Here is a 27494-nt window from a genome sequence, read left to right as displayed (position 1 = left end):
CAAACGTTATCTTGAAGACAAGTTCTGCAGAGGTGCTATTGTCACTTATTACTGTTATTAATTAACTGGGTGCATGCCAAACAAAAATAAGCCTCATGGTCTGCTTTCATTTCTTAACACCATATGCGATGTATTTTGCAGGAGTGATTCGAGAGAGTTATCTCAAAGGCCACGACCAGCTCGTTCCTGTCACCCTCCTGGCCATTGCGGTCATTCTGGCTTTTGTCATGGGAGCCGTCTTCTCGGGCATCATCGTCTACTGCGTCTGCGATCACCGTCGCAAAGACGTGTCCTCCGTGCAGCGCAAGGAGAAGGAGCTCACCCACTCGCGCCGCGGCTCCATGAGCAGCGTCACCAAACTCAGCGGCCTCTTTGGGGACACCCAGTCCAAAGACCCCAAGCCGGAGGCCATCCTCACGCCACTCATGCACAACGGCAAGCTCGCCACTCCCAGCAACACCGCTAAGATGCTCATCAAGGCTGACCAGCACCACCTGGACCTGGCCGCCCTGCCTACCCCAGAGTCCACACCGACGCTGCAGCAGAAACGCAAGCCCAACCGCGGCAGCCGCGAGTGGGAAAGGAACCAGAACCTCATCAACGCCTGCACCAAGGACATGCCCCCCATGGGCTCCCCCGTGATCCCCACCGACCTGCCCCTGCGGGCCTCCCCCAGCCACATCCCCAGCGTGGTCGTGCTGCCCATTACGCAGCAGGGCTACCAGCACGAATACGTGGACCAGCCCAAAATGAGCGAGGTGGCCCAGTTGGCGCTGGAGGACCAGGCGGCCACCCTGGAATATAAGACCATCAAGGAACATCTCAGCAGCAAGAGTCCCAACCATGGGGTGAATCTGGTGGAGAACCTGGACAGCCTGCCCCCAAAAGTCCCCCAGCGGGAGGCCTCCCTGGGTCCTCCCGGAGCCTCCCTGTCTCAGAACGGCCTGAGCAAGCGGCTGGAGATGCACCACTCCTCGTCCTACGGGCTTGATTATAAGAGGAGCTACCCCACGAACTCGCTCACGAGAAGCCACCAGGCCGCCACGCTCAAAAGAAACAATACTAACTCCTCCAATTCCTCCCACCTCTCCAGAAACCAGAGCTTTGGTCGGGGAGACAACCCACCCCCCGCCCCGCAGAGGGTGGACTCCATCCAGGTGCACAGCTCGCAGCCCTCGGGCCAGGCCGTGACTGTTTCGAGGCAACCCAGCCTCAACGCCTACAACTCACTGACCCGGGCGGGGCTGAAGCGCACGCCCTCGCTAAAGCCGGACGTGCCCCCCAAACCTTCCTTTGCCCCCCTTTCCACCTCCATGAAGCCCAACGATGCGTGTACATAATCCCTGGGGGAGGGGTCAGGTGTCGAACCAGCAGGAAAGGCTAGGCGCCCGCTCAGCTCAGCAAAGTTTCTCAGCTGCTGAGTACCCACCCGACCAAGACGGCCGCCGCGGCGCCCAGGACGCTGGGTCCTCCCCTGGGACGCGGAGGGGGGGGGGAGGGGGGCTCTCGAAAATTGGGCCAAGCTGTTCGGTGAAGGTTCGCGACGCGGGACTCACCTCCATTCTCTTCCTTCACTCTTCCCCCACACCCTGCAACAGGTCGGACTCACGAAAGACTTCAATCAGCATCACAAACATGAGCCAAAAGCACATACCCACCCACCCAGCCCCGCGTGTGCGCCTGCGCGCAAGCGTGCGCGCACGCGCACATCACGCACACGCACACACACGCGCCGTGAACAGCTGTGTCCATGACTGCACCGAGCGCTGCCCAACTGGGCTAGCGTTCCATCCTGCAAAACACAGATACATTTTTAAAAATCAGGAAATTAAAAAGAAAAATCAAGAATTCATTGATAATTCTAACTCAGACGTTAACAAGGGCAGAAGTTTACTATGCGCAGATACTGTGAAATGCCCACCAGTGTTACAGCTTTCTGTTATAGCAGATGAATGCCATGTTGGGCAACTATATCATAAATTTCTGCTCTCTCTTTTAATGAAATAACCTGACCGTTAACGCAAGTAACTCTTTATTTATTTTAAACACTTTTTTTCCTTAAGGAAAGGACTCTCCACATACCATCCTCTGAACAGCTCTTCAGAAAGTCCCTTGACAGTTAAACTATTTAACGCGAAATCCATTAACTGGAATAATTGAGTTTATTTTTACAATAAATTCACTGAGGAAGTAAGTTGCAGCTGGAATTCTGAGCTTTGTGTTTGGACTGATATCTAGCTAAAGGAAAAACTTAAGAGGGGAATATTTATTTAAATCTACCAGTTTAATTTGCTGGTCAGGTCCCTGGCTTATAACATGCAAAAGAGTAATTAGTTTAAAAGTCCTTCCAGATCCTAACTTCTAAAGCAACCAGGAGAGGAACTTTTAGAATGGAACATCGCGTCCCATTGCTGCCAACATGGCTTTGTCAGTGGTTCCTACTTTCTGTGAAGGCACCAGCTTGTGATACGCCATCTCATTTCACTTTGCATGTGAGACAGAAAACAAAATCCACCAACCGTGTGAACTAATTAATATGCTGGCTGCTACCTTGCATCAATTAATGGTTTGATCACACAGGTTTTTCGTGGGGTTACATCTGTGAATAGCCTGTTTTCCACATGTAAATTTGTGCCTTACACCCTGAGTTGTGTACACTTGCAAACTGTCATTATGATCAACTTTTCCCCCTTTTGAAATAAATGCAGATATTTATTTAACCCTCCCTCCCCCCACCCCCAGTCCAGCCCTCTGGAAGATTAGCCTCCAGCAGATGGAAGAAGAATGCGGTGGTGATGGTTACAATCCTGCAGCCTGGGAAAGCTGGGCGACACCACACCCTCCGATTCACACATTCTTCTGGTCGTGCCAACTCCAACCACCCTTTGGCCATGCTGCCAAGCGTGGACCCCAGTGTTGTGGGTGGCAAATCCTCTTTCTTCCTCCAGAGCTCCCTGCTTCCCTTGTATTCTCAGATCATTTCAAAATGATGATATCCTCATTAGCCAGCAGAAAAGGGACTAACATCCCAGTCCTCATTCCTGCTGTGTCCACTGCCTGGAGAACACAGCAGTGAGATTAGGCAGGCACCTGGGTGGAGTCTCCAAGCCATGTGTGCAGCACACAGGTGCAATGCTCACAAAGAAATGACATGGAAATAGATGCAGGCAGGCTGGTCCCTGCTGTGATTAATGAGTAACTCCAAGTACAAGGCCAACCACAATGGATGCTACAAAAACGATGACTGGGGCAAAAGGTTTTTAATTTTTTTTTTTTTATTTCTTTATCCTTTTGTGGTTATTGTTTGTAGGGGGAGGGGGGTGGGCGTGTGTTTTTCCCCTTGGTTTTCATTAGCTCAAGCACACACAAGGGACTTTTGTTTACTCTTATCAGGAACAAAAGAATTGTCAACATACTGTAAACTGTGAGCATTGTTGTTGGTTGTTATCCGTTTTTTAAAACAGCTAAACAGTATATTTAGTGGTCTCTTTGTCTCTTTTTCATTTCCAGTTTGATCTTCTGGGGTTAGTTTTGTTTTTTAAAAAAAAAAACTTTCTAAAAAAGACAGTTGGGTATAATTTTGAATTGGCTGTGAAAAGTGGTGCCTCCTTAAACAGAGTGAGACCTGGGTGTGTAGCAAGGGCACGTGCACAGCCTTTTATTCCAAACATCCCTTGCAGTTTTGCTGTCCTTCGGGATAGGTTTTTGTTTTTTTGTGTGTTATGTTTTTGTTTTGTTTGTTTTGTTAGTGGAATCAATGTTCACACCCCGTGAACTCTGTACCCTGAAACCATAAAACTTCGCTACGAACAGAGATATTGTCTTCTTCCTTCTATTTTCTTTAGAAATGTGGAACTTGGGAAGGTGATGGGTATATATCACCCTGCTACCTTCTTCCCCAACCTTCACTCCCAGGAGTATTGAGGTGCAACACCTGCTCTCTTGTCCCCATGTGCGGGCATCAATGCCTCAGCTGTGTTACAAAGTCCTGTGTCAAACTTCCACCCCAGTCCCCGTATCCCACAACCCATCACTTGCGGTGTTAACCCTAAAATGCCCACAGGTATTGAGCTGGTCTTCTGCATTTAAATATTTTCCCTTTTTCTTTTGCTCCCCACAGCATGTGGGGAGAGGGTCCATAAACCTGAGTGTGCCTTTGCTTTCCACCCTTGCTAGACACTGGTAGATGCAACCAACTCAGATTTATATTTGTTGTAAAGTTGTAAAAATATTGTGATGTCACCAATTTTCCTTCCATCTCCACACCCCCTAACATCTGATTCACGACTTAATGTATGTTGTAAAAAAGAAAAAAAAGAAGAGAAAAAAAGACAAAAAGGCAAGGAAAAGGCTCTTTATTACTTAAAAGTAATAAAGCAAGACTGTTCTACATTCTCTTTTGTGTCCTGAATGCTTTTATTTATCTCATAATTTCCCCCTTTTTCATCCTGCCCCTTTTTGGCTAGGATGCTCCTCTTTCCTCCATCTCTATTTGGCTTCCAAAGCATAAATCAGAACGTAGTTAGACCCATTTGTCTGCAATACCCACACCCTGCTCCCCAAATTATTGATGTGTTCTCTCTGCCTGCACCCAGCCTGGAGCAGAAACCACTGGTAATTAAAAGGCAGAGCACGCGTTGACTCCCTCAATTCATTTTATGCATTTTCTTTTTATGGGCTTGTTCATCATCAAACATTTATGGTAGGCTTGATAGTTTAAGAGATCAAGGCTAGGATTTTAGTATGTAAGGTCCACTAAAAATAGATCCTTGCACAGATATGACTTCAGCCTTTTTACATATTAATCAGGTGGAGGGTGCAGGATTTTACTCCTTGTTCGCATCTATCTCTTGTAAGCCAGAAGACACGGTCGGAGGTATAGTGCAATGAAGCACTTGATTTTTATTTTGCAGGATAGTACGAGCTGGTCCTTACAGAATCAGTTCTCTGGACGGCTAGGGCAGGCAGAAGGGAAAACTTGTACAGAGGTGCCGAAGGTGCTGTGACTGGGACACAGAAGGTTTCGTGGACCTCGAGCAGGGTCTGTGAGAGAGCCTGACAGGGGCAGGGCTGGGCAGGGGGTTGGGCTCAGATCGGGAGAGGCCTGCGAACCATGTGCTAGGATTTTAGCTGAGAGGCAGTGGAGTGCATTCGGAGTCTGTAAAGCCACAAGCACACGTGTTTGTGCCTTAGAAAGCTACCTGGCAGTAATGTGGAAATGGTCCAGGAAGAGGCTGCTGGCTGCCGGCCAATGTACCAAGTGGCATGCCAAGTTGGTAGCAGCAATGCGTGAAAACCCCACATCCAATTTCGGATTCTTTAGGAAACAGAACTGAATCAGCTCTGTGACCATTCCTTCCTTTGCTGGTCAGAGGAGCGTCCTTCTCCTTACGTGACTGACAGGTTTGCCCTGCCTGGTTATCCCCAGATGTCAAATGGAGAGAATGGCCAACAGCTTGTCTGACCCTTTCATTTTAAAAACTGAGAAAGCTGTGGTCCATTGAGTGAAAGGATTTGCCATGATCCCAAAGCTGGCAGTAGAACACTCTTTGAAGGACGAACTTATTGTCTTTTATGCCCTCTTCGTTCATATCATTAGAGTACCGCTAGCTAAAAGGACCTGACACTCGCTTCTCCCAAACATCATCTCCAAATCATTCTGCCATCCTTTGTCACAGGAAGGCCTGCAGACACACCTCACTCTTCCCCAGCTGGACATCCCCAAATTCCTTCATCTGGGCCAAGGCAAGGGGGTCGGTTGGAGCTCAGATCACAGCCTAGACAATCCCTGCAGTGCAACCTGATACTTGGGATGGTGGCTTTTGCTGAAGTCAGCTTTGTTCTGGTCTGGTGAAGAGGTGACAGAGGCTGAACAGGTGCAGCCTGTATTTTAGCTGGGGCCCCAGGGATGTCCCTGCTCAGGCTTGAGAAGTGCCTCAGATAACCTAGATTTTTAATTGTTGTGTTTGCTTGCTTGCTTGTTACAGGGTTGGTGGCTTCTGCCAGACGTTTTCAGACTGTTGGCTCTCAGGAGTGGCTGTCCCAGCACAGCCAACAGGCTAGGTGTTTCACGGGGCCAGAGCTGATGTCTTAGACCTGCCTGCTTTCCTTAAGTGCAATGTCAAGCAAACACAAACTGGTCTCGTTGTTCAGTCTCCTAAGTGGGCAGAAGCCAGACAACATGCCCAGAACCGTAGTGCCTAGGTTTGACTGCCTGAACAAAAGCTCTTTCCAAAAAAGTCATTCAGCAAGTAGAAATAAAAGTGTCAGAAAGGCACCCACCACTTCAGACATGGGATATTTTGCTCGAGGGAAAGGGGTAAGGGGAATTTCAAAGACCCTTTAGTAACAAAATAACACAATTAAGAGCTACTCCTGGGCTTCCCTGGTGGCGCAGCGGTTGAGAATCCGCCTGCCGATGCAGGAGACACGGGTTCGTGCCCGGGTCCGGGAGGATCCCACATGCCGCGGAGCGGCTGGGCCCGTGAGCCATGGCCTCTGAGCCTGTGCGTCGGGAGCCTGTGCTCCGCAACGGGAGAGGCCCGCGTACCACAAAAAAAAAAAAAAAAAAAAAAAAGAGCTACTCCTTGTCCTGGCTGAGCACTGCAACAGCTGGGTGCTTGGACTCAGTAACCCTTAGAAACCCACACCTCACGCCTCTCTTAAACCCACATGGCGATGTGTCTCTTGTACAGAATTGGGAAGAAAGGGCTCACATTTATTGATCGGGCCTGCCAGACAGATGGGGATCTTGAGTATTCCATTTAGACTATTGTGGATCCTTAGCTCTAACCCCCCGGGGATGCCTGGAGGCGGGGGGCAGTTGACCTCAACAGAGTGTTATATCTGAACTGATGTGCATTAAATGTGACTGGGCAGAAAAAATGTGCAGATGTCCCTCTAGCAAATGGAAATGAAATTTGAGCAAATCAAAGAGAGGCGGATGAGTGGTGGGGAATTCCCCATCCCACTCTGCAAACACATCCCTGCGCACATGTGCAAACAGCTGCTGTCATGAGGCTTTTTCCTCTTGGTATCTAATACCAAACATGTCACAGGGGTCAGAACCAGTGTCTGCTGAAGGTGGACCCTTTGGGAGGTCTTTCACCCCTCTTCCTGGTAAAACATGCGTTCCACCTCAGTACTTTCTGGTCAAATGTGAACTGTCATAAATTACAGTCTCAGGAGTGGGAGCCAAGACCTTTGCAGAGGGGCCTGGACACGGGTCGCTGGCAGCCCATGGATGCTGACCGAGGTGACTAGCAGTTTTTTATTCTTCCTGATCTTCCTAATCTCTTCAAATAAAAGGAGATTTTCCCTTGAGAATCACTAACATCATCCCCAGAGCAAGTTACTGGTCCCGCTGATGGAGCTGCAATAACGGTCCCCAATAAGGGGATGCTAATGAAGGGGAAAGTAAGTAACCATGAAATTGGGGGCATTTTTCTCATTGATGATTTTCATTTAAAAAAAAAACACAGATGAAGGTGACATTGGACACAACAGGCAACCAACACGAAAGAAACTCCAGCAGGATTCCCAGGGGTCTCCTAGGATGAGGAAGATGATGAAAACTCTGTCTGTGAGCCAAACACTCTGTTTTATCCTGTTCCTCATGACACCTGCCCTGACCATGTTACAGGGTGGTGAGAAAGTGGGTGATTGAGAGAGAGGGTAAGAAACTTAGTTCTCAGGTGTGGACACTGAACATTTTGCAGACCTGGCCCGTGTCAGTGCATAAGCACCAATTTCAATAACTTTTGCTTCATAAAAGATGAAAAGTGAAATGGCACCAACCCAAGAGGAGCAGGGCTTCTGCTTGCTGATGACAATGACAATTTACATTGGGGGCATTTTACAGTTTGCAGATATAATCTTGTCCATTATATTATTAGATCCTCAGAACAGCCTAGAGGGGTGGGCAGCAGCACACGTATGATTATCCTCATTTTACAGAAACTGGAGTTTGCAGAGGAGGGATCTATTGGAACAGTGATCGACATAAAAATGGAGTCATGTTTCCAAAACCTGTGTGTTGACATCATCCCCTCAGCTCTCTCGGGGACACCTCAGGTTATGCAATTATTCTGTTTTGCCAAAGGGGAAAAGCCCCCCAAGAGCATTTCCCAGGAGAGACAGTTAATAACAATAAAGTCCCCAAGATAAAGGGCAGGCACACACATTCTATTTTAAGGGTATTGTGCTCTAATATTTTTCCATCATTAAAGAATACATCTCTTCCTTCCTGCGTCTGCAAAGTCCTGATGCCAGCAGTGTTATGAGGAACTGTCAACAAAGCAGGAAAAGAAAGAGCTGAAGCCAAATTCCGTGACCTCCCTTCTTGAGATACACCCTCCCACTTCAGGGGCAGTGACACGGGCTGCCTCAGTGGAAGAAAAAGACGAAAGGCCTGGCTTTCAGCGCTTCTTCATTTTACCGGAGCCTCACAGAGCACAAGAGAAATTTAAGAAGCTTAAGAGAAAGCAGGCTTAATTGGGAACAGAGTCGAAGAAATGCCCTATACCTAGAAGGGTAAAGAATCTGCCTACCCTTCCCTTCATAGAAGAATGAGGTAAAGTAAGTATGAGAGGAAGAGGTAAGTAAGAAATACCCCTGCTGACTTCTCATGTTAGGCCCATTGGCCACGTTGGCACTATGTGTACCAACAAAACAATTTGACATCATCTCTGATGATGATTCTCCCGATAGGAGACAGAAGGTAGAGATGGCCTCCACCTAGTTACCTAGGTAACTATCTTCCTCTACCACATCACTGCCCATGTTCCATGTTGCCAGTGCTGCAGACTGGCCGTCCTAGAGTTCATATGCTGCTTGGTATGAGGGCACATGGTGCAGAAGAGGCAGGGCCCTCTTGTCTGTAGTGGGTGGCTGGCCTCCCTCCTGCCCTGGGGGCAGCGCAGCCCAGCCAGTCGCTGTGCAGGGCTATTCCATAGCACTCTGAGGAAGCCAGCATTTTCACTTGCCTGCTCAACTGGTAACCTCAGACAGATTTCACTCAGAGGGAGAGGAAAAATCACCCTTCTTCTTAACCCCACCGTTTTCTTTCTGCTTGGTTGGAGCGTTGCTGCTTGTTTGTTTATTTGTTTGCCAGCTGAAGCCCTGTTCCCAGTCCACAAGCCTTTTCTCAGTACACAAATATGCTTTTTAGTAAAGATGAAGGCTTGGCTGGCACCAACTTTGATAGCTCTGGTATAAAATATACACAGTATTCCAACTGCTGCACGGTGCTATTTACTTATGTACTTGGTAAACTGAACGACTTTTGACATGATTAACTTTCCCTGACCTATAGGGTCTGAGTCAATAACGGATTAACTTTGAAAAGGAAGGTTTCTATTCCAAAGTGTGCATTCCAAGACAATACCAAATGCAGTGGTTCTGAAGACCTGCCTCCTCCATTCCTGGGAAAAGGATACATTTGTTTTCTGAAACAAAATTGTCTGTTGAAGTCTCATTAGGTGTTGGCTAAGTTGAATTCTTATTGGTGTTTAATTTTAAGAACCAAAGATTTATCCCCCTCTGTCTTCAGGGTGAAGAGAAGGCCTGCAATCACATTTCTGGCTTGGGGAGAAAAGATAATGTGTTAGACTGATATGTATGAAGAGAAACAGGTAAGTAGTCATATTTCCTTCTGACTTTGTAATTTAAACAGTGTAAGTCAGTAGGGAAGGGCTGTAACTGGAGCTAAAGTAAGTGAGGTGAAAATTACTAGGTGTTGGAGCATCTGCCTCTAATTTTAATTAGGTGACTGTAACAGCAAGATCAAAAACTTCTCCTTGTCACTCAATCTGTTGAGCTCTCTAATTGAGAAACCAAAGGACTTGTTTTGTCCTCAGGAAAGAGTGACCCAGAAAGATCCTCTCTAATTACCTGGCCAGGGCAGCAGACAAACCTGGGCCCAGGGACAGAGCAGTGCTCAGTGGGAGTGGTGTCATGAGGGTGAGATGCTCCAAGACCAGGCCCACCAAGGCCAGCCCCCTAGAGGCTCCTAGGGACAGTCAGCCCTCATCTGGCAATCTGGAGTTCTCACTTCTCACAAGGCAAAGCAGCTGAGAAGGAAGTGCAACTCACTGTGAGTCTGTGGGTCTAGTCTGAGCTGGCCTCCCCATTTGTGGGGCAGTCATTCAAACTCTTGGCATCTCCTTCTCCCCATGTGCGAAAGTAGACAATGATGGCAGCCCCGTCTACTTCACAGAAGCGTGTAAGAGTCATATGAGGGGGCTTCCCTGGTGGCGCAGTGGTTGAGAGTCCACCTGCCGATGCAGGGGACATGGGTTCGTGCCCCGGTCCGGGAGGATCCCACATGCTGCAGAGCGGCTGGGCCCGTGAGCCATGGCCGCTGAGCCTGCGCGTCCGGAGCCTGTGCTCCGCAGCGGGAGGGACCACAACAGTGAGAGGCCCGCATACCACACACACACAAAAAAAGTCACATTTGGTGAACATTTACTGGTGCTTACAAAACCCGAAATCCTGCCGTATCTTTCTTCTACCACTTGGCATCCAAAATGAGATCCTAGTCCTTTAAATCTTCAAATTAAATAAATGACTTTGAGTGCCCATCCTGCTGATAATGAAAATGTCTCTTTTTTCTCTCTCCCCTAAACACTCCTTATCTGCCAACAAAAGCAGCTAGCCAGACCTCGGTAAACAAAAGCCCTGCCTGGCCCGATAGAGTTCTGGCTCTTTCTCACAGCTGCGGCCATCTCAGCCACATGATGCCTGTTCGGAGGCCTGGGGGCTCCAAACATTACAGTGCTGTGCGCTCCTCCTCCTTTCTCAGCTGGCTGGCTGGGGAGAACAGGCTGTCCTATCACTGAATCCTGCCTTCCCTGCTGCCAGGACTCTTCCTGTCTCCTTGGCCCCAGTGGTGCCTCTGGGCGGGACTCTCTGGCCTCGAACGGGCCCCAGAAAGCACTGCAAGGACCACAACTGGAGGTTCACTCACTGCCTTTTCTGTTGAGGCAATGCTTGTGGCACCAGCATGACGCCTGGCGGTCTTGGATTGCCTGTCTGCTTTGGTGACTTGTACCTTATGCCCACACCCTCACAGCCGCCATTTTCCCTGAGCACACCTGCAGTGCTGCCCTGTCTGGGTCCAAAGCGTTTCCAACCTCAGCTCCAGTTAGCCCGGGTGGAAGTACCACTCACTCAGTCCCAAGCTCATCCCTTGGGATGTCTCATCCCAAGCGTTGGTGACATTTCTTTCAAGAGAAAAACTACTTTGTTACAACTATAAAGCATTATACCAAAAATGTCAGTGAGAGTCATTATCATATATCTCACGGTGCTGAAAAATCTAGTTCAACACCCCTCTCCTTTTGGAGAAGATGAAATCATGACATGAGAGGTGTCTCAATAATACGCTGCTCTTTCTTGGCAGGGCTGAGGGCAAGAAGCAGGCGTCCCAATTCCTAATTCACTGCCTGACACCATACGCTATGAAGTACAGATTTAACTTATGAAAAAAAGTAACAGCAGAACGTGGAGGCTGAAAGATAGAAATTTATTTCACTCTCGTGTAACAGCCCCAAAGCACATAATCCAGCATCGGTGGGGCAGCTCTGCAATTTTCAATGTGTACCTTCCTTCTTTGGATCCAAGAAGCGTTTCTAATTGTGCCATTTTCTCAGTCAACAGGAAGAGCAAAGGAGAGAGTGGTGGAGCATCCCCAGCCATTTTTAAGAGCTAATCCCAGTAGTTGCAGGGAACTCTTTAGCACATCCTAGGGACAGGAGTGTAATCACAGGGCTACATCAGGCAGCAACGGAAGCCGGGAAACTTCAGTTTCTTGTGCTCTGCTAAAACTCAGGCGTGTGCTGGGACTTTAAAAAAAAGAAGGGGGAATGGATACTGCAGGATATCAGCAGCCTGCCACATTCTGTGCACATAAAAACATTTCATTTACAAAAATGAAATGTAATCAACCACCACAATTGCTACATCAACACCTGGTTTAGGTACCTGCCTCCTCCAACCCTTCTCTGAGTTTCTAGGCAGAGCTGGGCTTTCCTTCTCTCGTCCCCCAAAGCAGCTTGTGCATAAAGGTTTCTAATTTGCACCACAATCCATTGGTAAGATTTGCTTCTCCATTTGACTGTAAACACATCAAGGGCAGGAACTGAATATTTTCACCTTTGTAAGTCCACAGTCGACACTGAACCTGATAAACTGTAGGTGCACAAGAAACTACTTGCTAAACTAAGTTATCATGAGACGTAAGATAGTAAGAGTTGAGTCTCCACACACGTCCACACAGAAACAAAATTACTGCTAGCAGTTGTCGCAGTAGCATTGATTATACACCCACCAGGTACCAGGTACTGGGTTATGTGTTTTCCCAGCATCATTTAATCCTCACAAGAATCCTACCTTTGTCATTTCCATTTGACAGATAAGGTAACTGAAGCACAGAAAAATTAAAGAACTTCCATACTCACTGAGCTGGTGATTTGTGGATCAAGGATGTACATTTGGGTGACCCCACAGCCAGTGCTTTTAATCATCTTGTGTCTTATTAGGTGATGTGGGATTGGGGATGCTTTTTTAACATGACAAAGAGTGCCTATCAGAAACCAAGAGACAGCCAACACCGCAGGAGGCTAAGTGATTAATGACACAAGGGATGGGAGTCAGATTAATCCCTCAGCGACACTCTTCCAATGGTGCAGACAACACCGTGCAGCCCATCTTGCAAATATACTGTATGTGCACGCCCACGTCAGTACTGCAGAGATGCTGCTCCTATTTTCCAAAGGGCCTTCACATATGAGATAAAGTTAGCAACTGAAATTTCAGGTGTCAAAAACAAACAAACAAACAAAATCTCCCATTGCCCTAAACCCTTGACCCTCATGAGGTCCCCACCCCAGTACACACTCAAATACCTCAATCTGCAAAACCACAATAAGAACTAAACATGCAATGATAGTGGAAGATAAATCAGAGATGACCCAAGACAGCAGAGTGGGCATTAGGGGATTGTGACCCGGTGATGACACTGGACACCAAGCACATATGTGCTGAATACAGAGAGAGAGAGAGAGAGAGAGAGAGAGAGAGAGAGAGAGAGAGAGAGAGACTTATTTCTCTCTTCTTTGATGCTCTGCTGTGTAAGTACTGAGAAGAATCTCCTAAAACCAACTTAGGAGATTTTTTTTTAATGCAACGTGGGTATGTTGGGGGAAAAAAGACATGATGTGAAGGGGAAAAAGACAACAAGATTTGATTTCACAGACACTTCAGAAATAATGGCATAATCTTATCCGTTTTCAGCAAATACAGTCTGAAGCATTCAAGCCTCCGATAAAGGTGTATCACCTTCATTGGTGCAGCAAACTGCAGATTAAGCTTTTTCTTAATGCTGTTCAAATTGCCGGTGGAGCAACCTTTTATGAGATACGATGGTTCAAACAATTTTGCAAAGAGCAGAAGACAAAGAATATGTTTTTACACTGAACTGGTTTCCTAGGAAACACTGAAAAAATGTAATAGGATATCTTTTAGAGGTAGTTCAAGGACCAGGGCTCTTCTTTACTTATTTAATTTTTTTGAACAGTGTTTAATATCTGCCTCTCCCTCTCTCTGCAGTAGGAGTTAGGATGGTAGAACGAGCTCTCTTGTACCCAGAAGCCTGAGTGTCCCCTCGTTAATTGCCTGCTCTAAACAAAGGAAAAATATTTGAGCCAAGTTGAGCCTTCATTACTCTGCAGCAATTTGAAGTAAGAAATTAAAGGGATAGAATTTCAATCTTTTGCTCTACCATTAAAAAAAGAAAATCTCCAAATCCAAACTAAGAAATTAAGGGGGAAAAAAAGCCAATCCACTCTTTTTTCAAACCATGTCTAAATTAATCTGCTTCAAGGTCTTCAAATACCATTTATTTTAGGTTGATTTGTACTCTGGCTCTTCATCCGTCTCTGTGATGTGCCAGCATATGCAAGCTGACAGAGGGTGCCCGAATTAGCAGGCTCACCCATTTCCCAAGTTCAGATGCAACATCCCCAGGGTCTCGAGGTGGCAGAGAAGCTCTGGGTAAAGATTTGGGGGAATCCGCAGGTCATGAACCTTTCAAGGAGCACAGCGTTGTCTGCAATGACACCTCCGCTGGCCCTCATTTCCACTATTCATCATTCATGTCAAGAGGAAGTCAAAATAGGAAAAATGAAGGAACATCTGGGCTGTGTGGGAAGGAGTTAAATTTGATTTTAAAATAAATAAGGCATCAAAGCTTCAAGTTTCACTTATTCAAAAATTGGAGATGAAAATGTTGGTTTGAAGAAGTTGGGGATATTTTTGTGGATGGGCAAAGGGTGGGAGGGGGCTGCAGTCTCACGAGGACTTCCTCACTTGTAGGTACTCTCGTTGCCCCACCCCCGGCTCCGTGCAAAGAACTGGGGATAGCCCAGAGAAGGCAGGGGGGCCAGGAGGACAACTGGTGGCGGTGGACCCCCTCCCAGCATCAGCAGGCCATGTACACCCTACCTTTCTTCATGTCCCCTGAGTCTGGGTAAGGGTGACATTCTGGGAGGAAACCTCTTCAAGCTGAAAACAATACGACTGTTTCTCTTTCAGGATCTTTGAGAATTGGTGTGAGAGTCTCGAGGATCATCAGTACACTTAATAACTGCCTTTGTAAATGGTAGAGTGGGAGAACTTGCCTAGGAAAAGGGAGGAACCCCAGAATCTGAAGCCTTTTCACTAAGATAAGAAACTGTAAAATGCCAAACCACCAAAAGCAAGGTGACATGCACAATGGCTGTCCTTAAGGTTTCACGGGACCCAGCTCATGCTAAAGGACAGGGCAGGCCCCAGAGGGACCCTATAACCCCACCCTACACGTTTTCAAATGCAGGTTGAATCGGATTACAGTGAATATAAGGAACCTCCTTTGAAGGTGGGAAATTCCAATTTTTAATGCAGCTCATGGGGATGCCTGGGGAGGGAACAAAGCAGCCCTTCCCTGCGCCTTGGTATAATGAGGAGGCAGGTGAAAATGCACAGAGGCTACAAATGAAAGCCTCAGGTAGTGGTAGATATTTGGGGGCCATGCTTCCTTGCTTCTTTTTTTTTTTTTTTGATAACAGCATCTTACTTTCCTTTTGTAGCCTTAATGCCCCCTTTGCTGTGGTCTTGATGGGACCGTAAATTAAGGTTGTTTGCCCTCCCCTAACCAAGAGGTAGACAGGTGACCCAAGCTAGACCAAAGTCTTCTTCCCAGAATCTTAAGGAGAAGGTTGTTCTTAGTGGTTGGCACTGATGCCTGAACAAAAGGAACATCACTGGATGTACCCTTGAAGGTACATCACTGTGATGTACCTTTACAGTGGCAAGCTGCTCTAGATGTAGACAGTAAAATACCCATATGCCCTAAAGCCTAGGATAACTGCCATTCTCCCCACCATACCCCTCGATCTTGCCTTGCCACATAGAGGGCCACAGGGGAATCAGAGGACAGGGACCCTCTCCTGTGGTTTCTGCATGGTCCTGAGGTTTCAGACACATGTAGGCAGTGCTGGATCTTCCTTAGCTTTTCTGAAGGTCTGTTTTGACAGTAAATACAAATTCATCGAGCTTGCTCTGACATCCAGACTCTGCATGTGGGAGCATTAGGCCGAGCAACAACATTGTAAGCAGGCTCTGAGCCCTGAATGTGTTTAAACAAACATGACATTCTACACGGTTAATGGGACTCCATAGGTGCTCAATGTATTTTTACTCTTTAAATGGAAATATATTTTTCCCGGGATATCAGAGACCCAGCTGTCAGGTGAAGAGGGAAAATCTCAATATGTGCATTGTATTCAGAGGTGGGGGACAGTGGGGGGCTTCAGTGCAGTGGGGAGGGATGGGGGCTTTAATAATATAGTCTCTCCCCTTGGCTAAGCCTCACTCTGGTTTAGTGTTAGGTTGACAAGAATTGTGGCACACTTCTAATGGCCACAAGAAAACAAATGTAAAATGTCTGTCAGAAAATCTGAAACTGATTCATTAGTGAGCGAACACTGCACATCATGCTGCATGTTGCTATTCTAGGGGCTGGAAAAGTGGGCAAGATCTGGTGATGTGGGACCCACTGAGAAATCAGAGGAGGGGTCCCTACCCAGACTGTGGGGCTAGAGCGGGCTTTCAGATGCCTCCTTAGTGGAGGTGGCCCTCAAGCTGGGTCTTAAAAGATCAATAGGAATTAGCTGCATGAACGGGGCTGATAGTTGGATCTGGGAGTAGGTGACATACAGAGCTTCTTCCACGAGAAAGAAAGCATATATTAACAAAGGCCCAGCAGAACATGGCTCCTGTAGGAATTTGCAAGCACCCAAAGTCTTCAAATCTAAGACGGACACACTTCTGCAGATGCTTAGGTCTTTGAAGTCAGCACACATGCTACAGTCAATATCTACACATAATACTGTTCTTCCACGGGCAGCCTCCTCCTCTTGTTCACACATACACACATTGTAATCACTGTTGACAATTTGACATGTGCCCTCACATACTTTCTGTTTTGCAGGATTCTTTTCAAATATGGAATCTATCTATATTTCCATCATCCATATATTGCTAATCACATTATTTGCATTAACCAGATATCCAAGTTAACAGTGGTATTGAACTTCACAATGTTTTAAACGTAGTAAATATGTAGCATTACGTATTTATAATAGTTGTCCCCGTGTCAACAAGGCTATAATACACAAACTAGAAGCTATATCATTAAAAACTGAAATTTTTTTACTTATTAGATTCCCAGAAGTTGGATTAGTACTATTATAAAAGATGTGTATATTTCAGTATCAATGATTATTTCTGAAAATCACTCAAAAAGGCTCCTATAATTCACAGTAATACCAATGTCTTAGCTTGGGCTGCTATATCAAAATATCATAAACTGGGTGGCTTACAAATAACAGATCAGGTGCCAGTGTGATCCGTTTCTGATGAGGAGCCTCTTCCAGGCTGCGGACTGTCAGCTTCTTGTTGTAGCCTCACCTGGCAGAGCAGAGAGAGGGCACAAGCTCTCTGGGAACTCTGACAAGGGCATGAATCCCACTGATGAGAGGATTCATGATCTCTTCTAACCCTAATCGCCTCCCAAAGGCCCCATCTCCTAATACCATCACATTGTGCAGGTAAGGTTTTGACATATGAATTTGGGGTGGGGGACACAAACGTTCAGTCCATAACAACCAATCACAAATGAAATTCTCCTTCTCCCCACACCGTGACCACCCTTGAAGGGCCTCCATCTTTTAAAGTTGGGTCAATCTTGTGGTCACAAAGGCTCGTTGCTTTTAGTGTCCATGTCCCTGAATATTAATAAAGTTACTTTTATAAGTGTATTGTCTTTAGCAAATAATAAATCCTTTACATGAAGGTTTCACAACCTCATCACTATTAACATAGGGTTAGAGAATTCTGTGTTATGTGAGGCTGTCCTGTGCATTGTAGGATGTCAGCAGCTCCCTGGTCTCTACCTGTTAGATACTAGTAGCACTTGCCCCTTAGCTGTGGCTACAAAACGAAACGTCGCCACGCATCGCCAAATGTCCCTTGGGGCCAAATTGCCTCTATTCAGAACCGCTGCTCTGTATCATTGATAGTGGTTCTGCTTCTGTGATTGAACTCTGAGTGAGGTCATCACCTTTATCAGACACTGTCTCCAGACTGACCTGGATCCCTTTCCATTTTCTCTTCCATTTATTAATTTTTGTACTTGTGTCAGTACTATGCCTTTTTAAAAAATTATTTTACCGGAGTCTAGTTGCTTTACAATATTGTGTTAGTTTCTCCCATACAGCAAAGTGAATCAGCTCTATGTATACATATATCCCCCCTTTTTTGGATTTCCTTCCCATTTAGGTCACCACAGAGCACTGAGTAGAATTCCCCGTGCTATACAGTAGGTTCTCGTTAGTTATCTATTTTATACATAGTATCAATAGTGTATATATGTCAATCCCAATCCCCCAGTTCATTCCACCCTTGCCTTGGTATCCATACATTTGTTCTCTACATCTGTGTCTGTATTTCTGTTTTGTAAATAAGATTGTCTATACCAATTTTTTCAGATTCCACATATATGCATTAATATACACTATTTCTCTTTCTAACTTACTTCACTATGTATGACAGTCTCTAGGTCCATCCACATCTCTACAAATGACCCAATTTCGTGTAATATTCCATTGTATATATGTACCACATCTTTATCCATTTATCTGTCAGTGGACACTTAGGTTGCTTCCATGTCCTGGCTATTGTAAATAGTGCTGCAATGAACACTGTGGTACATGACTCTTTTTTTTTTTTTTTTTAACATCTTTATTGGAGCATAACTGTTTTACAATGGTGTGTTACTTTCTGCTTTACAACAAAGTGAATCAGTTATACATATACATATGTTCCCATATCTCTTCCCTCTTGCGTCTCCCTCCCTCCCACCCTCCCTATCCCACCCCTCTAGGTGGTCACAAAGCACAGAGCTGATCTCCCTGTGCTATGCGGCATCTTCCCACTAGCTACCTATTTTATATTTGGTAATGTATATATGTCCATGCCACTCTCTCACTTCGTCACAGCTTACCCTTTCCCCTCCCCATATCCTCAAGTCCATGCTCTAGTAGGTCTGTGTTTTATTCCCGTCCTATCACTAATCTCTTCATGACATTTTTTTTTCTTAGATTCCATATATATGTGTTAGCATACAGTATTTGTTTTTCTCCTTCTGACTTACTTCACTCTGTATGACAGACTCCAGGTTTATCCACCTCATTACAAATAACTCAGTTTCATTTCTTTTTATGGCTGAGTAGTATTCCATTGTATATATGTGCCACAGCTTCTTTATCCATTCATCTGTTGATGGACACTTAGGTTGCTTCCATGTCCCGGCTATCGTAAATAGAGCTGCAATGAACATTTTGGTACATGACTCTTTTTGAATTATGGTTTTCTCAGGGTATATGCCCAGTAGCAGGACTGCTGGGACATATAGTAGTTCTATTTTTAGTTTTTTAAGGAACCTCCATACTGTTCTCCATAGTGGCTGTTTCAATTTACATTCCCACCAACAGTGCAAGAGGGTTCCCTTTTCTCCACACCCTCTCCAGAATTTATTACTTGTAGATTTTTTGATGATGGCTGTTCTGACTGGTGTGAGGTGTTACCTCATTGTAGTTTTTTTTTTTTTTTTTTTTTGTGGTACGCGGGCCTCTCACTGTTGTGGCCTCTCCCGTTGCGGGGCACAGGCTCCGGACGCGCAGGCTCAGCGGCCATGGCTCACGGGCCCAGCCGCTCCGCGGCATGTGGGATCTTCCCGGACCGGGGCACGAACCCATATCCCCTGCATCGGCAGGCGGATTCTCAACCACTGCGCCACCAGGGAAGCCCCTCATTGTAGTTTTGATTTGCATTTCTCTAATAATTAGTGATGTTGAGTATCTTTTCATGTGTTTGTTGGCCATCTGGGCACTATGCCTTTTTTTTTTTTCGGTATGCGGGTCTCTCACTGTTGTGGCCTCTCCCGTTGCAGAGCACAGGCTCCAGACGCGCGGGCTCAGTGGCCATGGCTCATGGGCCCAGATGCTCCGCGGCATGTGGGATCTTCCCGGACCGGGGCACAAACCCGTATCCCCTGCATTGGCAGGCAGACTCTCAACCACTACGCCACCAGGGAAGCCCGTATGTCTTTTTAAATTATGGTAGATTTAAAGCAGGTAAAGCAAAACCATCATACTGTTCTGTTTTCAACATTTCCTTGGCATTTATCACATATTTATTCACCCACATATGATGTAGCTGTGATTAGGATGTCGCCATCCCTGACCGGGAACAACATCCTATTTAAGCCATCTTGTAGAGAATGGGTTTTTAAACCAGAGTTCCCAACCCCTTGAAGGTGTATGTAAAATTGTGTGCATGTGTATATCTGTGTATGTGTCCAGAGATGCTAATGAAAGGTCGTCATGCTGAGGCATAGCATTTTTCTAATCACCCTACTTTTTCAGAATCTCCTACATAGCACATGGCAGGCAAGTCAGCGTGGTCCATCTACAATAAAGATGAATGCACTGCGTGCACAGAACCCCTTCTCTGAAATCTGTGAGAGGTGCTCTGGCGAAGGACATAGTCAAAGGACTTTCTCCCCAAGTCCAGCTAGGGATGATATAAACAATGACATAGCCTCGTGGGTGTGACCAAGTATCCAGGGTGTGCATTGGAGGAAGGCAGGAGCACACACCCACAGACGGAGTGGGAAACCTCTTGCATTAGCAGCAAGGCTTGTTGTGAAGCAACATAAGAGCACTGTATCATATGTTCATCTCTCATTTATTATTTATGTTCCACCTGCTTCCAGAAGGATGTGACACAGCTTTCAATGAAAAGCACAGATATGAAAGAACCATGCAACCTCTAAAACTAAAGTCAGAAGGCAAGAGCCAAGAAGGAGAAAAGGCAAAAGGGGGAGGAGGTTTGTAGAATAATTATACCAGGAAGCACTGGCTTCACCCCGAACTTCCTGTCCTCCAAGAAAGGAAAAAAGAAAGAAAGCAAACACAATGGTATATAGTTTCCTTTAGCTAGTAACAGGAAACAGACCATCAGGAGAAGCATTAGCGACCTCTCGGGAATCCTGGCCCCTTTGGCCAGCGGAGAGCCAGTCGAGGGGAGAATGGGCGTGAATCCTTCCCCAAACAGCTGGTCCCTGCAGGGATGCGTGTCCATTTTAAAAGGGCTAATTTTCTGGTGTCTAAGGAAAAGTTGCCCCTGCAGAACTGTTCATTCTGATCATCCAATATTTACTGGGCTCCAGCTCTGGCCAGACCCCGTACTAAGGCTTGAAAGGTGAGAATAAGAACCTGGTGTCTTCAAGGAACTCACGGTCAAGGAAGGTAGACGTCAGCAAATAATTAAAATGAACCTTGATAAGTGTCCCAGAGGAGATATGACCATCAGCACAGAAACACAGAAGGGAGACATGAACTTTACTTGGGAGAGATGCCACCATCCAGGAGACCGGGATGGGGGAAGAGGAGTGTTCCCAGATGAGGGCCTCATATGGGTAGAGGAAGTACAGGGATGGGCAGCCAGTTTTAGAGGAAAGGAGTGGGGTTGCACGCCTGGGGTATAGAGTGTCTGATCGTGGTAGAACAAGAGGAGGCTTGACTATTTGGCTGCAGTTAAATCATGAAGGGCCTTTTATGTAGCCTTTTATGAAGAGCCTGAGCTTTGGCATGTGAACCAGCAAAGATGTTTAAGCAGGGAGTGATGAACTCAGATCGTGGGTTTTGTGTATTTGCTTAAGATCGTCAAAGCCCACAAAGCTTCTGGAGAGTTTAAAATTGGCCAACAAAACCTCACCTGGAGCAACCAAGAGCTGAAACAAGGGCATTTCCTACAAGCTCAGTGTTCTTTTGTGAAGCAGAACTGGGTCTTCCTCATCACAAAACATAACCAAGAAGAGATGTCGCATCATCAGCAAGGGGCTGCTTCCAAGAATAAATCTAGGCATTTGGGAAGAAGAAAAGCCACACTGGGAACCGACTAAAAACGTTCCTTGGTGAAGGACACACAGGTACTTTCCGCTTCTCTGTGTAGTTGAAAGAACAAAAACAGTGGCCTGTTCCCCTTAGTGCAGCAGCTTCTAGTGGGATAAAAAGCCAAGGGCAGCACAGCTGAATGAGGGACAGGAGCCCAGAATGGATTAGGGACGAACATCAGTGGTTCTAGGCAGAGCCCAATGGTTTCAGGGGGATGTGGACAGGAAATATACCTGTTCTAAAAGTGGCGGGGAAGGGAACCCAGGAAGCCAAGAAGAGGCAAGACCACAGAACACTGGTCTTCCTGCTCTTTGCAGGAAGAAACATGGGGTCGCTCACCTCTGCTCCGCCTCTGACAATAACCAAATGCCCTTCTCCTAGCCGGCAAGAGCCCAAGGTCCTTCACTGGGACAAACACTCTACAGATGTGTTCATTGCATGTGTTCTGAGCCTGAGGAATCCTGTGGGAAAGGAACTATTTCCACAGTTTGACCATGCAAGTGACTTATGATCCCAGAAACCCTGAAGTTGGAGTCCGTTGCAGTCCAGCAATGACACCTTCTTTTTATGACTATCAAGGCCTTGCGGTGTAGATCCCGAGCATCCGTTGTGACCTGCTATTTGATACAGTAAGTCTTTCCACTGGACTCTGTGATGTCAAATTTGTTTGCCTTTTTTTAAAAAAGTTATTTTTGGCTGTGTTGGGTCTTCATTGCTGCGCGTGGGCTTTCTCTAGTTGCAGCGAGTGGGGGTGTCTCTTTGTTGAGGTGCGTGGTCTTCTCACTGTGGTGGCTTCTCTTGTTGTGGAGCACGGGCTCTAGGCATGTGGGCTTCAGTAGTTGTGGCTTGTGGGCTCTGTAGTTGTGGCTGGCAGGTTCTAGAGCGCAGGCTCAGTAGTTGTGGTGCACGGGCTTAGTTGCTCTGCGACATGTGTGATCTTCCCGGACCAGGGCTCCAACCCATGTCTCCTGCATTGGCAGGCGGATTCTTAACCATTGCACCACAAGGGAAGCCCCTGTTTGCCTTTTTAAAATCCAAAAGTGGTTTATTTGTCCTCTGCTTTTTCTGAGAAGCAACCTTTCATAGTTTCTCATGGCATTTATGAGTTCCCCACAAATATCTCCCAGGTGGCTTTGCCTCGGATCATTCAACACCTCAGAGCTCCCAGAATCTCTTGCAGAGATGTTGCTCAGAGCCTTAGACTCAGCTAGTAAAGACAAAATTGCTCTCTAATTGCTCTCTCCTCCGAGCTTGCCTCCTTTACTCTCTGACACCCATTTGGGCTGAGATGCCTGGATACAGTTTTGAAAATGTCTACCGTAAAAGGATAGTGCTTCGTTATAGGAAAAACTTAGAGTTCTACCGAGACAAACTGGTGAACTCAACAGTTTCTGGTTAGGGCCCATCATCCTCCTTTTAGCAACCCCATCTCATTTGGCACTAACCTCCAACACTCTCCAGGCCTCTCTAGGACTCAGACTCTTCTCTTCCTCTTGGATCCTTCACCCAGGCTTGCCTCTTATCACTTTCCATGTTCCAGAATTTTCCTGAAGCCCAAACTTCCATCAAATCACCCTGTGTCCCATCTCCTCACACCCTGGACTCTGTTAATTAATCTCATGGTGAAGTGACACTACTGCAAAAGTCCCTTCAGATGGCAGACTGTGAAACAAGGCGCTTCTACCTAGGGTATCCATTTAGTGCATGCGCCACCCTACATCCCTCCCCCATTTTCTGTAGCAGCTCTCACATTCCCCCCTTTGCAGAACCTCATCTCCTCATTTTATGCCATCTTGACAGGACCATCACTCAGGATGACCTGGTCTGTCATGAACAAGAGATGGACACATGACCATAACCAGGCCACTCAGGATCTCCTTGAGAGAAGTGACAAAAGAATAACTCAACAGCTAGAAAAAATTGACCCAAAAGTAGGGCTCCAAAAGCTGTGCACTGATTCTGGCTATCTAGAGCTCCACACCTGCCCTGGTTCCTTTCTTGTCCTTTCTGAGACCTGAATAATTATCCAGTAAAGTCTGCCCACGCCTCGGCTTTTTTTATTCTCCCTTAGATTTGTTTGCAGGGCAAAAAGCCCAAATACATTTCTTACCTGAAAGAATGGTCAGCTCTGGACATTTTAAGAAAAGGAAGCCTTAGAAGAGACTGTTTTAGACAAAGAGGCCTTTGGGGAGGTTGGGTGTGCTCCTTGAGAAAATAGGAAAGGCCAGCAGATGTTTCTGGTACATCACAGCATCTCCCTGCTCTACCAGTAGGATCCACCTAGGGGACAAAGGGCTGACATGTGTCAAGACCTCTGCTTGAGGATCCCACCCATTTTATGTTCTGGAGGGATGAATCCACCCCAGCAGCCTGGCCCTAGGCCCTTGCTGGAGCCCTACTGAGGGTGACACCACAGGACATGGCGAGCAGCCTTGTTTGCAGGGTACCCCTGCCTGGCGGTGCAGGCCAAGGACAAACTGAAGGACATTCCCACAGGGAGCCCAGGAGGAAGCTCGCTCACCCGCGCCCCCGAGGAGGCTCTGGCTCCTGGCTCCCACCCTCCTAGACAAAAGGGGCAGAAGCTAAATCAGCTGCAGTCAGAGGCAGACTACCATGAAGCAAAGAAAAGCCCACGTTTCAGGACCAGGTACTTACACCAGCCCCTTCCAGTCTCAAACTAAGCAAAGCTCCACTTCTGTACCTAGTTCCACCCTGTTCTTTTACAGTTTTTCATAAAGCAGGCCCTTCAGATTGTATAAGCACTGGGCCCTACAAAACCTGGATCTATCCTGAGTGTCATACAAACAGAGGAAAGAGAAATAAAACCAGAAAACTCAGAGGTAGGAGTTCTCTGAACAAAATTTTTACTTTTGAAATGGAATAGAATTTAAGCAGGGTGTATCAGGACCCTACCTTCTTTCTATCTCACAGGGGGATGTCCCTCACTACTTAAAGGGGGACCTGGGTAAGCAGAGAAGTATGCATGATGGTCCCTCAGGCTAAAGGAATTACAGGCCAAAGCGGAAGGGCCAGGCGCTGCCAGGTGATCAGGAAACAGGTGCTTCCCCTTTGGAAGAAGCACCACGCCCGTCCTCCTCAGAAGGAGCTCACTCTGAACTCAGCAGGACATTCTACTGAAGGTTCAAGAAGGTATTCTACAGCAGACACAGTAGATGGGCCGGAAGAAGTGGCTTTATTTAACTAACATTGTTTCTTGCTCCATACATGTTTGGAGCTGGGAGAACAAAACCTCAGAGCTTAGGCCTTCAGAGGATGTCCCACAGGGACAGTCCCACAGAAGCGGTGCTTTGTTCTTACCCAGAACAGCTGCCAGTTTATGCTGTGCTCCTGTGAGAATCAGAAAATAAAGCAAGTCCCCTCTATCTCTATCTCAATGGTGTGCTAGGCAGACACAGCTCATGCCTGACCCCTGGCTTGGTAAGTGGATGCTTGACCTGCTCTGGGGGCCCCAAGGTCTCCCAACTCTGTCTCCAGCACACACCTCCATCCCTCTTCTCCTGTAGCCCCTCTCTTTGCCCTGCTCCTTCCCATTTCTTGCCCCCATCTGTTTGGATTCCACCCTCCCATGGGAGACAGGTCTGCAGACGAATGTGAATGATGTCTCCAGGACTTGTGTGCGGTGGTGCCCCTTCTCCTCTGCTTTCCTTCTCAGGCTGCAAAGGAGAGAGAGGGGGGCTCTGTCCCATGCATGACAGGGACCCACTTTAGTTTCTCCACCATGATGGCTCAGGTTACCTTATGACTACCTAAGAGCAAACAACCTCACCCAGTAAGAATTCGTTTTCTTCTGAAGTCAAGAGAATCTAGCTTCGTGCAAAATACGCTTATTTTTTCCATTAACAATAGTTTGGGTCTAGTCTCAGAGAAACAATAATCCTGGCATTATTATCTATTATTATCCAAAAATGAAACTACTATCCAAATAGTTTCATTTTGATATGAAATCCCCTACCCACAAATAAAGATGGAGGGAAAGTTGCAGCCCCACTGATACTGGGCTTGGCTACTTGATTTGATCTTGGGCATGTGACTTGCTTTGGCTAAGTGACACCTACTAAATGTTTTTCAGGCTTAGCAGAAGAATAAAGCTCTAGTCCCTTTTATGCACCAGTGATTCACTTTGTGCTACTGCTTCCCTAGAAAAGTTACTCTCTCTGCTACTTAATGTGTACAGCATTTATTACGGACAGTGAAAACTGTAAGGTAGTTATCAGTTAGCTGTTGCTACAATAATGCTACTTAACTCAGAGACCTACAACCATAAGCACTTGTTTCTCCCTCTGAAGATCAGTTAGGGTTCAGCTGATCTAGGCTGGGTTCCACTGGGCTTGACTCCAAGCTGCAGGCCGGGTCCAGGTTTCTGCACAGGTTTCCCATCCTCCCGGGCCCAGCAGCTTTTTGAGGCCTGTTGTTCTCATGGTAAAAAGTGGGGTTGCAAGTGAATAAGCTCAACCATAAAAACACGTTTCAAGCCTCCACTTATGCCATATCTGCTAATATGCCAATGGCCAAAGCAAGTCACATGCCCAAGATCAAATCAAGTAGCCAAGCCCAGTATCAGTGGGGCAGAAAAATATATTCTGCCTCTCGCTAGAAGGAACACGGGAAATGGTACACATCGAGGGGTGAAGAATTGAGAATAAGCCATCTACCATAAGGAGGGAGGATAAATGGAAGGATGGCAAAAGAAATAATATTTTTAGAGATCTATTTTGTGCCAGGTATTTTATGTGTTTCAGGCACAAGAACCCTATATTATAAATGGAAAATTGACATCTAGATGGGAAAGCTGGTGAGCAACGGAGCCTGGCTTCACACATGGGTCCAACAGACCCCAGACTCTGCCAATGGATAGAGAGCTGGAGATAGCAACCTCTATCTTACTCTTGCAGAGCTACAGATGGACGTTGAGCCAAGAAAGGGGTAAATAAACTGTGATCTTTTCAAACACAGGCTTCTCCCAAAGGGCCTGAAGCAGGGACATTATGTTTGAAGTAATAATTGGAGTCCAATGGCCCGAGTCTTTCATCATCAGACTGCAGATTCACTGCTTGCTTATTCCAGCACTCTTGCAGGCATTGAAGTGAGTCTTGGACCGTATGAGTCATATAATCTTGCCCTAACATCTATGTTATAATGGGGTCAGGAGCCATTTTCAAGTCTTATATGACAAGTTCAGATTTTTACCCGTTCGGATCGCTTTCTTGCATTGGACTCGTGTGTTCATGGAGAAGGTAAGTATGGGAGGAAAAAGATAATGTTATCAGGCAGCACCCCAGGTGTAGCTGTGAATCCCGAGGATGCTCTTAGGAAGAACAAAGCAGAACACAGAAGTGTATGGATCTGGTGGTAAGTTAGTTGGTGCTGAATAAATATTTGTCGAAAGAATGAATCCATCAACAAGGATTTTTCAGCTGTGCAATGCAGCTATATTGTGCCATGGGTGCTGGGGACTAGAAGAATGATTAGAACACTTCTAAACCACCAATACTCCTCCATTCAGAGAAAAACACTACCTCTGAGGGTTTTTTTTCCAACCTGCGCTCTCAAGCTCCTCCTTTTAGACATTGAGTGACATCCTGATGATTCCTCTATATTCACTGATGACTTGGGCTCACGTATTACAACGTTCCCTGATCCACTAGTCCCACCACCATCCTGGGGAACTTGGATACCACTGTGAGTGATCATATAGTACCTGAGCTTTGCAGTTCCCAACTCTGTCCACTCAAGCAGCCTTACTCTTCTCCCAACCCACCCACCTCCATGGCCCAGGCTTTTACCCTAGGGCATCACCCTCACCATGTTTTCAAACTGCCAGTCAGAGCCAATGGTGAGTCATGAAGTTAATTTAGTGAGCTGCAACATTTTTACAAAATAAAATAGAAAAGAAAATATCCACAATCACTGCATGTA

At 46.5% G+C, this 27494-nt stretch overlaps 1 protein-coding gene and 1 pseudogene across 4 annotated transcripts in view; both read left to right on the top strand.

Moving 5' to 3' along the window:
* The window catches only part of SEMA6A (semaphorin 6A), a 129638-nt gene extending 125241 nt beyond the window's left edge, over nucleotides 1-4397 (top strand). For all 4 annotated transcript variants that reach the window (XM_067031481.1, XM_059061008.2, XM_059061007.2 and 1 more), the window contains one exon: nucleotides 142-4397. In XM_067031481.1, the coding sequence (XP_066887582.1) occupies nucleotides 142-1340 (1199 nt within the window). In that variant the 3' untranslated portion in view covers nucleotides 1341-4397. The remainder of the gene's footprint in view (nucleotides 1-141) is intronic.
* Nucleotides 2796-6094, top strand: LOC131754925 (uncharacterized; annotated as a pseudogene).
* The last annotated feature ends 21400 nt before the right edge of the window (nucleotides 6095-27494 follow it).

This window comes from Kogia breviceps, chromosome 4, assembly GCF_026419965.1.
Source record: "Kogia breviceps isolate mKogBre1 chromosome 4, mKogBre1 haplotype 1, whole genome shotgun sequence".
NCBI lineage: Eukaryota > Metazoa > Chordata > Mammalia > Artiodactyla > Physeteridae > Kogia > Kogia breviceps.
Note: the sequence above shows the minus strand (reverse complement) of the source record. Positions and strands in the feature narration are given on the sequence as shown.